At 45.0% G+C, this 13,485-nt stretch overlaps 1 protein-coding gene across 5 annotated transcripts in view; it reads left to right on the top strand.

Moving 5' to 3' along the window:
• The window catches only part of miga1 (mitoguardin 1), a 138,292-nt gene that overhangs the window by 71,262 nt on the left and 53,545 nt on the right, over positions 1-13,485 (top strand). For all 5 annotated transcript variants that reach the window (XM_072273333.1, XM_072273332.1, XM_072273336.1 and 2 more), the window contains exon 8: positions 1,576-1,673. In XM_072273333.1, the coding sequence (XP_072129434.1) occupies positions 1,576-1,673 (98 nt within the window). The remainder of the gene's footprint in view (positions 1-1,575; positions 1,674-13,485) is intronic.

Here is a 13,485-nt window from a genome sequence, read left to right as displayed (position 1 = left end):
GCTGAAGGCACACACTCAACATTTCAGCTTCAGCTTCTTCCCCTCAGCCATCAGATTTTTAAACCCATGACCACTACCTCACTATCCTTCTTTTGCACTACTTTATTTTTGTAACTGGCAGTAATTTTTATGTCTTGCACTGGTGGTTGTCCATCATGTCCAACGATGCCAGGAGACCTGTGGGATGAGTTTTAAAAGTGGAAAAACCATTACCCCGGGGTAGTTCCTCTCTCTCGCCCTCAGAAGTCCGGGTCCAGTGGTACAAACAAGCGTCACAAATGGGTCTTCCTTGGTTGCACTGTACTGCTGCAAAACAACAGATGTCACAACATATGCCAGTGATATTAAACCTGATTCTGATTTCTTATTTTAGAATGGTGCTTCTAGACTGGTCAGCAGGGATTTCTCTTCCCTGCCTCTGGCTTTTTGAAGAATTTTGTGAGGCTGGAGGATTTTTGACACCGTTGGGAATTGAAGGATCAAGATTGGGGTGGGAAAGTAGTGATCTGATCAAATGGGAGGATTGTCTCAAGGGACTGGGTGTCCCCCACTGCCTCCTTTCCCAAAGTTGCTTACAGTTAAAAGACATGCACCAGTGCAGTTGTCAAGGTGTCGGATGGTAGAGTAGCAGTTGACTCAATGCTTTAAACCATCAGCTGTAAAATCAATCAGGGTTCAATTCCTGCTGCTGTCTGCAAGGAATTTGTATATTCTCCCTGTCACTGCATGGGTTTCTTCCGGTTTCTCCGATTTCCTCCCACATTCCAAAGATGTGTGGGTTAGGGTTAGTGAGCTGTGGTCATGCTACGTTGGCGACATTTGTGGGCTGCCCTCAGTACAGCCTCACACTGTCTTAGTTGTTGCTGCAAACAACTCATTTTGCTCTAGATTTCGATGTTTAAACATACAAGTGAGAAATAAAGCTAATTTAAAAATAATAATTCTTTCTGGACTCCCCCACCTATAATACATCTGATCATTTCCTTTAATCATCAGTTCGATCATCCACAATCTTCCCTCCTGAAGGGATTATGGTTCGATTAGAGTTAGTGAGTTGCTCACATCAGAAGCATGACGACATCTGCGGGCTGCCCCCAGCATATAGAACATAGAAAACCTACAGCATAATACAGGCCCTTCAGCCCACAAAGCTGTCCCAAACATGTCCTTACCAGAGAAATTACCTATGGTTACTCATAATCCTCTATTTTTCTGAGCTCCAGGAGTCTCTTAAAAGACCCTATCGTATCTGCCTCCACCATCGTCGCCGGCAGCCCATTCCACACGCTCACCACTCTCCGTGTTGAAAAAAACTTACCCCTGATATCTCCTCTGTACCTACTTCCAAGCACCTTAAAACTGTGCCCTCTCGTGCTAGCAGTTTCAGCCCTGGGAAAAAGCCTCTGACTATCCACACGATCAATGCCTCTCATCATCTTATACACCTATCTTCAGACGGTGTTGGTTGTTGGCACAAACGACACATTTCACTGTATGTTTCGATGTACGTGTGACAAATCTGAAATCTTAAATGTTATTGCCTGAAAGTTAGCTAATCTACTGTACTTCACGCAGACAGAGAGACCGACATCACAGTCAGGGACACCGAGGATGTCTGCCAGAGGGACACGATCAGCATTGCGTCGACAGATTCGTTTGTTTCAGCGGCGGAGGTGAGTAGATTTCAACACACCTAGCAGTTCTGTCCGCGGTCCTGTGTGACTCTGCCTCAACAAAAGGTTGTATAAGCCCTTCAGCCCAACTTGTCCATGCTGACCAAGATGTCTAACTGAGCTCGTCTCTTTGCCTGTGATTGACCCATAATCCTCTCAGCCATGAGTCCTACCACTTTCTCCTCAGCATCCATCCAGAAACATCTTTGTACTTTGCTGCCTCTTTATACAGACAGAATTCATGAGTGGAATTTATGGCTTGATCCTGTCCCTGTACCTTCTGGTCTTGTGATTACTAGAAGAAGAATGAGAAGAGATCTCATTGAAACTTAAATTCTCATGGAGCATGGCGGAAACGATGCACTGTTGATGTTTTCCTCTTCATGGGTGTCAAAAATAGGAGGTTAGCCATTCAGGGCAGAAATTTCTTCACTCGAGGGATAGTGAGTCTCTGGAATTCTGTAACCAAGAAGACCCGTGGATCAGGCAGTATCTATTGAGGGAAAATAACCAAGAGTTCTGTGGTTTCCAGGTAGGGAACCTCTGATTAAGAGGAATGTGAGCTAAACGTGGGCAAACTAGCTTTTTGGGTGCTAGTCATAAACACAAGAGATTTTATAAATGCTGCAAATGTCCAGAGCAACACAAAGTGCTGGATTAACTCAGCAATCTGAGACAGGAAAAGTGAGAAGGGACTAACTCTGAGGAAGCAGAGGTCAGGCAGCAGGTATGGAGAGGAATGATCTGTTGACGTTTCATCAGGTCTGGAAAGGAAGGAGGAAGAAGTCAGAGTAAGTAGGTGTGGGGAGGGGAAATACAAGCTAGCAGGTGGAGTCTGAGTGAGCACCTGGTCGAAGAGTAGGAGGGCAGCAGAGGTGATAGAGAGGGAGCAGTGATAGAGGACCTGACCTGCAGAGTTCCTCCGACATTTTGATGGTGGGCATGAGGGTCAGTATGGCTGAGTTGGGGCTGAAGGGCCTGTTTCTGGTGCTTAATGACTCTGTCTCTCCTGAGGCGGCTTCAGGCCGCTCTGAGTGTCGATCACTCTCGAAGGACAGCGTTCCTCTTCTTCTGATTGGCTGCCGATTTGGTGCTGCTGTGTTAGGTGCGGCTGAAGTGCAGCTGTCAGTCTCACGCTTTTGCTACAGGCCTTAAATATCCGGCTGCCAGCACAGCCTGTAGGCCGAGCTCTTAAAATAACCCTCCAAAAGTGCAAGCACTACAACATTACGAGACAGGGCAGGAACACAGAGGGTGCAGCGTGCAGTCCTGCTCACTCCTGTTAACCGCGAGCTTCTGGGTAGTGTTCTAGTCTTCCAGGAGGTCACAGGGTCAAGTCCCACTTGAGAAGAAAATTTAGACTGATGGAGTGATGGAGGAGGGGCTTTCCTCCATTATCAAAAGATGTTGCCTTTCCAATGAAAGATTAAACAAGCCCTTCTGGCAAATTTCTGCTGATGTACTGTGGAGAGCATTCAACTGGTGCATTACTGTCTGCTATGCAGGGGCATTGCACAGGATTGGAAAAAGCTGCAGAGGGTTGCAAACTCAGCCAGCTGAATCAAGAGCACTTGCCTCTGCAGCATTGAGGACGCCTTCAAAAGTCGATGCCTCAGAAAGGCTGCATCCATCATTAAGTACCCCAACACCCAGGACATGCCCTCTTCTTCCTGCTACCTTTAAGGAGGAAGTATAGGAGCCTGAAGGCACATACGCAAAAGTTTTAGGAACAGCTTCTGATACCAGATTTCTGAATCTATGAACACTGCCTCGCTATTTTTGCTTTCTTTTTGTACTACATATATAATTTCATCTTTACAATTCTATTTCTTATTGTAATTTATACTTTTATGTATTGCAGTGTACTTGCTGCTTTGGCAAAACAGCAAATTTCACGACCTACGTCAGCGATAATAAACCTGATTTTGGTTCTTCCTCAATGTCGGAGTCCTATAGCACGCAAACAGGCCCTTCAGCCCAACTAGCTCTTGCCGACCAAGGTTCTCATCTAAATGAGGCCCATTTGTCTGTATTGGCTCGTATCGCTCTAAACCAGGAGTTTCCAACCTGGTGTCTGCAGACCCCTCGGTTAATGGTTCAGGTCCGCGGCATAAAAAAGGTTGGGAACCCCTCCTTTAAACCTTTCCTATCCGAGTACCTTAACAAAAAATGTTAAATGTTCTTACCATACCTGCCCCAACCACACACTCTGGCAGCTGATTCCAGATACGGACCACTCTCTCGGTGAAGAAGTTGCCCCTGTCTCCCCTGTCACCTTAAAACTATGATCTCTGGTTCTCAATTTGCTTGTGTTGGCCTACTGACCATGGTGGGCATGCTTTGTTGGCACCAAATGTGTGGTGACACTTGAGGGCTTCTCCCAGCACATCCTTGGGTGTGTTGATTGTCAACGCACATGATACAGTTCACTGCGTGTTTCCGTGAACATGTGATAAGTAACTTTGGATCTGAACCCAGCGAACATGGCTGCCTGCATTCCCAATATGTGTGCCCCATTTGTGATTTATACACTTCTATATGATTCGAAGGTTCAAAGTATATTTATATTTATTATCAAAATATGTTTGCAGAATACAACCCTGAGATTTGTCTTCCTACAGACAGTCACAAAACAAACCATGGAACGCGTTCAAAGAGAAACATCAACACCCCCGCCCCCACCAAACATGCAAAACAGCAAATTGCGTAAATAGCAAAAAAAAACACAAGTGAAAAATACTGAATAGAAAATGCACAATCGAAAGAGTCAGTTCAGCTCAGGCCAGTGGTGTGTCATTCGTTATCTTCAGGCTGTCCTGATCAAAATCAGATAAAATAGCAACGAGAAAGGAGCAACCAGAAACCAGAAACACCTCATAACGTGAACTACAGAGTCCAATCCACAAACCGCATCGATTAAACCTTGTCCAAGACCCTGGACTCTGGCACCATCCTCTGACAGCACTGAGGGGGAGAGAGACCATTTGAACGCAAGGACCTTCTTCCAGAAACAGTGAGTGAAAGGGAGAGAGGGACCGTCACATGCAGACACCTTCCTCTAGTGGCAGCGAGCAAGAGGCTGGTAGACGGTGGCGAACGCCTGTTCATCTTCCGCTCTTGCCTCTGATTTCAACCTTCCTTGGTGCTTTAATGGGCGAGATCAACGGGAAACGGAGTTGATCATGGGCTCTCGCCATCTCCAGGCTTCCTGGCCTCGAAGCCGCACACTTCACTCGAAACGCCACTGAAATCCCTTGGATTCAGCAGAGCGCCAGATTGCTCAATCGGCCCGAAAACACACCACCAAACTGTAGATCACAGGCTCCAACAGTAGCAGAACTGCATTTGAATGAAAAAGTCGTAAAAGAAGTGAGAGGTAGTTTCATGACCTGACTGAAGGATGATGCCCTTGGTTGTGTTGCCGTACAACCCCTCATTCATCAACGCCCCAATGAAAAAGGTCCCAACCTGCTTAAACCCTGTCAGGATGGCACTATTTCAAACAATCAATCCCACCTCTGACCACATTCTTTCCACTGGGATCACTCTATGACTCTCTGGTCCACTCATCCCACTCCTCTTCAGGCACCCATCCCTGTAACTGCAAGAGGGATAACCCTTGGATCTACAAACGGTACATCTAGACCAGACCCCTTGCTTAATTGTACTGGTCCATGGCATAAATAAAGAGTTGGGGACCCCTGACCTGGACAGATTAGATTCTGGATACTTTGAGCAACACACACAGACACACAGACAGAGAGGTGGGGGGGGGGGTGGGCAGAGGAAGAGGGAGAGACACAGAGCTGGAGGAACTTGGCAAGTCAGGCAGCAGAATATCAACGATTCTTTCACTCAACCAGCCATCCACAAATCTCAAAGCACACAGTGGTCTATCTGTAATGAATCAGATCAGAATAAAGTTTATTATTTCTGACAGATGTTGTGAAATTTGTTGTTTTGTGGCTGCAGTGCAATGCAATACACAAAATATAAATTACAATCAGAAATATATAGAAAAACATTAAACAGGTAGTGCGAAAAGAGAAAAAGCAGGCAATGTTCACGGGTTTGTTGTCTGTTCAGGGCTCTGATGGTGGAGAGGAAGAAGTTGTTCCTAAAACACCGTGTGTCTTCAGGCTCCTGTACCACCTCCTTGATGGTAACAATGAGAAGTGAGCATGTCCTTCAGGTTTACGGTCATTCAACCTTACACATGTATACGTCTTCTTCTGGCGCCAAAGTGTAAAGCGCACAGTACATGTCACACGCATTGCATATAATTACAATCTAACACGTGCAGTCACAAAATAATATTAGCACAAGTCTCTGAGTGACATGGCCTAAAGATCAACAGGCTGACATAAAGTGTGAGGACCATGTTTGTGTAAGACAGGATAATGTTACTGACACTATTATAATAAAACAAGCAGTCGTATAAATATGTGAAATAAAAGATGAAAAGTACCAGTGCAGGATGAGAGTGTCTGTGAGGTGGGGGGGGAGGAGTGGAGGTATCGGGGCATTTTGACAGGGTGTACATGTGTGCTGCGTAGCCGCAGAGTGTTGAGAAGTCTAACAGCCTGGTGGAAGAAGCTGTTACCCAGCCTGATAGTTCTGGTTCTTGGACTGTGGTACCTCCTGCCAGACAGTAGGAGGTCAGAGTGATCGTGGGAAGGATAGGAGGGGTCTTTGACAGTCCTAGAGGCACTGCATGTGCAGCACATCCGATAGACATGCAGGCTGGTTAGGAGAGAGACCCCCATGACGTTTTCAGCACTCCTCACTGTCCTCTGCAGGGGCTTGTGATCAGGCACATTGCAATTCTCACACCAGATGGTGATGCAGCTGGTCAGAATTTTGTCGATGGATGTCGCCATTTTGAGGCATCACCTTTTGAAGGTGTCCTCCATGCTGGGGAGCTGATGTCCCTGATGGGACTGGCTGAGTTTTCAACTCTCTGCAGCTTTTTCCGATTCTGTGCAGTGGCCCCTCTGTACCAGACGGCGATGCAACCAGGACCTGATTGACTGTATCACCATTGTAAATGCTACATACTTTATCTTATCACGCCATGGTTCAGGAATTGGGTCTAGAGATGATGAAGGAAAGAGGTCAGACTCGCTAGCCAACACATTCCAGCTGTCATTCTCAGACTTTGAGTTCCGGGAGTCTGAATACTGCTGGTAAGGAGAGGCAGTGTTTTAATAAAAAGCCTCACACATGCTCACAGCTGTTTGGGGAAAATGATGTCTTTGTGACCCTACTTCTTTTCCCATCTCCCACATTTTACAAATCATCAGTCTTGCTTCTTGCAAGAAGCTCTACATCAAGTACAACAACTTTTAGACCGAGGTCGTGGAGTTGAGGAATCATGACTTGGAGCTCAAATCAGCGAGCTGGCGTTTACACCAGTTAGTCAGAGCCTCAGACAGAACTTTCAGCACAGTGCCTGTTATTACTGCAGGCAAATAAATCTATTGTAATAAAAGGCCAAGGCAATCTATCTCAGCAAAGCAGACTCATGAATGTTTCCATTGTTGATGGAGTGTGGAATGTGTTGCCTGAAAGATGGAAACATTTGATAATCTTTTTCCTCTCTGAGTGCTGTGTTAGTATTAGAAGCATGGCGATGCTTGCTGCTAGATCGGGGTTCAACTCCCGGCACCGTGTGTACGTTCTCCCCCATGACTGGGTGGGTTCCTCCGAGTGCTCCACCTTCCCCTCTTATTCCAGAGACGTACGGTTGGCATTAGTGAGTTGTAGGCATGCTACGTTGGCGCAGAAGTGTGGTGACACTTGCGGGCTGCCACCAGCAAAATCCTTGCTGGATATTTGATTTAAAGCAGGTGGCTTGTTTTATTGTATGTTTTGATATTTCCTTAAGACCATAAGGCATAGGAACAGAATTAGGCCATCTGGCCCATTGAGTCTGCTCCGCCTTTCAATCATGGGTGTTCCTTTTCTTCTATCTCCTTCTCAACCCCAGTTCCCAGCCTTCTCCCCGTACCCTTTGATGCCATGTCCGATCAAGAACTTGTCAATCTCTGCCTTAAATACACCCAACGACCTGGCCTCCACAGCTATACATGACAATAAATTCCACAAATTCACCACCTTTCGGCTAAAGACATTTCTCTGCATCTGTAGGTGCTCCTCTATCCTGAGGCAGTGCCCTCTTGTCCTAGACTCTCCTGCCATGGGAAACATCCTTTCCACATCTACACTGTCTAGACCTTTCAACATTCGAAAGGTTTCAATGAGATACCCTCTCATCCTTCTGAATTCCAGCGAGTACAGACCCAAAGCTATCAAATATTCCTCTTATGATAACCCTTTCATTCCTGGAATCATCCTTGTGAACGTCCTCTGGACCCTCTCCAATGCCAGCACATCTTTTCTAAGATGAGGGGCCCAAAACTGTTCACAATACTCTAGGTGAAGCCTCACCAGTGCCTTATAAAGCCTCAGCATCACATCCTTGCTCTTGTATTCTAGACCTCTTGAAATGAATGCGAACATGGCATTTGCCTTCCTCACCACCGACTCAACCTGCAAGTTAACATTCAGGGTGTTCTGCACAAGGACTCCCAAGTCTCTCTGCATCTCAGATTCCTGAATTTTCTCCCCCATTTAGAAAATAGTCTGCACATTTATTTCTACTACTAAAGTGTATGACCATGCATTTTCTAACATTATATTTCATTTGCCACTTTCTTGCCCATTCTCCTAATCTGCCTAAGTCCTTCTGCATCTTCACCTGTTTCCTCAACACTACCTGCCCCTCCACCAATCTTCGTATCATCTGCAAACTTTACAACAGAGTCATCTATTCCATCATCAAAATCATTTATATACAGCATAAAAGATGTGGTCCCAGCATCAACCCCTGTGGAATACCACTAGTCACTGGCAGCCAACCAGAAAAGGATCCTTCTAGTCCCACTGGCTGCCTCGTACCAATCAGCCAATACTCTAACCATGCCAGTAACTTTCCTGTAATACTATGGGCTCTTAACTTCGTAAGCAGCCTCATGTGTGGCACCTTGTCAAAGGCCTTCTGAAAATCCAAATATACAACGTCTACTGCATCCCCTTTATCCATTCTACTTGTAATCTCTTCAAAGAACTCCCAACAGGTTCATCAGACAGGATTTTCCCTGAAGGAAACCATGTTGACTTTGTACTATCTTGTCCTGTGTCACCAAGTACTCCATCACCTCATCCTTAACAATTGACTCTAACGTCTTCCCAACCATTGAGGTTAGGCTAATCCGTCTATAATTTCCTTTCTGCTGCCTTCCTCCTTTCTTAAAGAGTGGAGTTACATTTGCAATTTTCCAGTCCACTGGCACCATGCCAGAGTCCAATGATTTTTGAGAGATCATTTTTAATGCCACCACAATCTCTAATGTTACCTTTTTCAGAACCCTAGGGTGCAGTTCCTCTGGTCCGGGTGACTTATGCACCTTTAGGTCTTTCAGCTTTTTGAGCACTTTCTCTCTTGTAATATTAACTGCACCCACTTCTCTTCCTTCACACACTACAACATCAGGCATACTGCTAGTATCCCCCACAGTGAAGACTGATGCAAAATACTCGTTTAGTTCATCAGCCATCTCCTTGTCCCCCATTATTATTTCTCCTGCCTCATTTTCTAGTGGTCCTATATCCACTCTCATTTCTCTTTTATTTTTGACATACTTAAAAAAACTTTTGCTATCCACTTTGATATTATATGCTAGCTTGCTTTCATATTTCATCTTTTTCCTTCTAATTTTTTTCAGTTGCTCTCTGTAGGTTTTTAAAAACTTCCCAATCCTCTATCTTCCCACTAATTTTTGCTTTGTTGTATGCCCTCTCTTTTGCTTTTACAATAGCTTTGACTTCCCTTGTTAGCCATGGTTGTACTATTTCACCATTTGAGTATTTCTTCATTTTTGGAATACATGTTTCCTGCATCTTCCTCATTTTTCCCAGAAATGCACACCATTGCTGCTCTGCTGACATCCCTGCCAGCAGCTCCTTCCAATTTACTTTGGCCAACTCCTCTCTCATACCACTGTAATTTCCCTTACTCCACTGGAATACTGCCTCATCGGACTTTACTGTCTCTGTATCAAATTTCAAGTTGAACTGAATCACTGGCCCCTAAGGGTTCTTTTACCTCAAGCTCCCTTATCGCCTCCAGTTCATTTCATAACACCCAATCCAGTATAGCTGATCCCCTAGTAGGCTCAATGACAAACTGCTCTAAAAAGCTATCTCTTAGGCATTCAACACTCTCTTGATTTTTTTTGGAATTTATTTTTTATTGAATTTCATCATCAAACAAACATTTCCATAAGATTATTTCAGATACTGTACATATATATCATATAATCATATTTGTGACAAATCTCCACATAATATTTATCTGAGGTATACACTTATATCCATTACCAACCTGGTTTTCTGACCTTCATGTTAAAATCTCCCATACCATAACATTGCCCTTTTAATTAGCCTTTTCTATTTCCTGTTGTAACCAGCCACTGTTGGGAGGCCTGTGTATAACTGCCATCAACGTCCTTTTCCCCTTGCAGTTTCTTAACTCAACCCACAAAGATTCAACATCTTCTGATACTATGTCACATCTTTCTACTGATTTGATGCCATTCTTTGCCAGTAGAGTCACGCCACCCCCTCTGCCTACCTTCTTATCCCTCTGATATAACGGTAACTTTGGACATTCAGCTCCCAATTACAACCATCCTTCAGCTACGATTCAGTGATGGCCACATCATACCTGGCAATCTGTAATATTGCAACAAGATCATCCACCTTATTTCTTATACTACGCACGTTTAGATACAACGCCTTGAGTACTGTTTTCGCTATCCTTTCTGACTCTGCATCCCTAATGACTTCATACTCAGCCTGTTGGCTGCATAACCTGCCTGCCGTTCCTGACAATCTGACTGCACGCTAATCTTTACTTTTTTACCATCCATCCTATCCTGAGTTCCTTCACTCCAGTTCCCACACCCCCCCACCAAATTAGTGTAAGCCCTCCCCAACAGCACTAACAAACCTGCCTGCAAGAATATAGGTCCCCCTCAGTTTCAGGTGCAACCCATCACTTTTGAACAGGTCATACCTCCCCCAGAAGAGATCCCAATGTTCCAAGAATCTGAAGCCCTGACCTCTGCACCAGCTTCTCAGCCATGCATTTATCTGCCAAATCATCTTGTTTCTACCCTCACTGGCGCGTGGCACAGGCAGCAATCCAGAAATTACTGCCCTGGAGGTCCTGCTTCTCAGCTTTCTACCTAGCTCTCTAAATTCTCTTTTCAGGACCTCATTTCTTTTCCTTCCTATGTAATTGGTACCAATATGTACCCAAGACATCTGGCTGCTCTCCCCTCCCTCTCCAGAATGTTGTGGACGCTCTGTGAGACATCCCTGACCGTGGCTCCTGGGAGGCAACATACCATCTGGGTGTCCCGTTCACACCCACAGAATCTCCTGTCAGTTCCCCATTTGTTACGTGTAACAAATAAAGCAAATATTTCAATCTAAAGCAGGGGTTTGTAGCCTAGGGTCCACGGACTCCGTTTAATGTTAAGGCTCTATGGTATAAAAAAGATTGGGAAACCCTGATTGAAAAGAAGGCAGATGAAGAATTAAGGAAAAAGAATAAAGAAAAAAACTGGGAATAAAAGCAAGGTGTTGGGACTAATAGGATAGTTCTCTCATTGGACTGACATGGTGAACAAAATGGTGGACAAGAGACTACAGGTGCTGAAAATCTGTAGCAACACAAAATATGCTGGAGAAACTCAGTGACTTGGGCAGCAACTATGGAGGGAAATGGGCAGGCACTGTTTTGAGTCGAGACCCCTCATCGGGACTGGAAAGAAAGGGAGGTGGCCCGTATGAAAAGTTGTGGGGGCAGGGATGGTAGGTGATAGGTGGATCCAGGTGAGAAGGGGAAGACTGGGAATGAGGTCTGTTCACCATTGAGCTCATCTACACAAACACTGTCGCAGGAAAGCAGCATCTATCATCAAGGACCCCCACCACTCAGGCCATACTCTCTTATTGCTGCTGCCCTCAGGAAGGTGGTACAGGAGGCTTAGGACCCGCACCACCAGGTTCAGAAACAGTTACTAGTTCTGAACCATCAGGAGATAACCTCACTTGCCTCATCACTCAACTATTCCCTCACCAATGAACTCACTTTCAAGGACTCTTCATCTCATGTTCTTGATATTTATAGCTTATTTATTATTATTTATTTTTTATATGGACAGTTTGTTGTCTTTTGCACACTGATTATTTGTTCGTCCTTTTGGGTGTGGTGTTTCATCTCTTCTATTATGTTTCTTAGAACTGAGCCTGCCCACATGAAAACAAAACTCTGCGTTGGATATCATGACATTTAAGTACTTTGATAATAAATTTACTTTGAACTTTGAAATCTCTTGACAGAGAGGAACAAGCTGTTCCTAATATGTTGACCATGTCTCTTCAGGCTCCTGACCCTTCTCCCCAACTGTAGTAATGAGAAGAAGGCACATCCTAGGTGGGGGGGGGGGGCGTCCTTAATGATGGATGCCTCCTCTTTGAGGCATTGCCTTTTGAAGATGCAAACACGAGGAAATCTGCAGATGCTGGAAATTCAAGCAACACACACAAAATGCTGGTGGAACGCAGCAGGCCAGGCAGCATCTATAGGAAGAAGTACAGTCGATGTTTCGGGCCGAGACCCCTCGTCAGGGCTAACTGAAAGAAGAGATAGTAAGAGATTTGAAAGTGGGGGGGGGGGAGAGGAGATCCAAAATGATAGAAGACAGGAGGGGGAGGGATGGAGCCAAGAGCTGGAAAGTTGATTAGCAAAAGGGATATGAGGCTGGAGAAGGGAGCGGATCATGGGACGGGAGGCCTGGGGAGAAAGAAAGGGGGAGGAGAGTTATTGTGAGAGGGACAGAGAGAGAGAAGAAGGGGGAAAATAATAAATAAGGGATGGGGTAAGAAGGGGAGGAGGGGCATTAACGGAAGTTAGAGAAGTCAATGTTCATGCTATCAGGATGGAGCCTAAGGTGTTGTTCCTCCAACCTGAGTGTGGCTTCATCTTGACAGTAGAGGAGGCCATGGATTGACATATCAGAATGGGAATGGGACGTGGAATTAAAATGTGTGGCCACTGGGAGATGTCCATTTTGAAGCTGGGAAGTGATAGTCGGCCAAGATTCTTCATGATGATTCACATTTTATTCTAATCAAATTCCGATACTTCTTCAGCTTGTTCAGGCAGAGTACATCATTAAAAGCAGGATACCTAACAGTGTGGAGGAGCAGAGGGATTTTGACGTTCATGTCCATAGATCCCGTAAAGTTGCAGCGCAAGTTGATACGGTTGTTAAAAAGGTGTGTGGTATGTTGGACTTCATTAGTCAGGGCACTGAGTTCAAGGGATATGTGGTAATGTTGCAGCTCTATAAAACTCTGCTTATGTCATACTTGGAGTATTGTGTTCACTTCTTGTCACCTTATTATAGGAGGGATGTGGGAGCTTTAGAGAGGGTGCAGAGGAGATTTACCAGGGTGCTGTCTGGATTAGAGAGCATGTCTTATGAGGAGAGGTTGAGCGAGCTAGGGCTTTTCTCTTTGGAAGAGGAGGAGGATGAGAGCCATCTTGATAGAGGAATGCAAGATGGAGAGATACTTTATTTATCCCAAAGGAAATTACGATGTCACAGTAGTACTATGAGTGCACAGATATACGCATTTTAGAAGGGAAGTAAGAAAGAACAAAATAAAAAGTTAC

Source organism: Mobula birostris, chromosome 12 (genome assembly GCF_030028105.1).
Source record: "Mobula birostris isolate sMobBir1 chromosome 12, sMobBir1.hap1, whole genome shotgun sequence".
NCBI classification, from domain to species: domain Eukaryota; kingdom Metazoa; phylum Chordata; class Chondrichthyes; order Myliobatiformes; family Myliobatidae; genus Mobula; species Mobula birostris.
The sequence above is the reverse complement of the archived record's forward strand: the minus strand, read 5'-3'. Positions and strand labels throughout refer to the sequence as shown.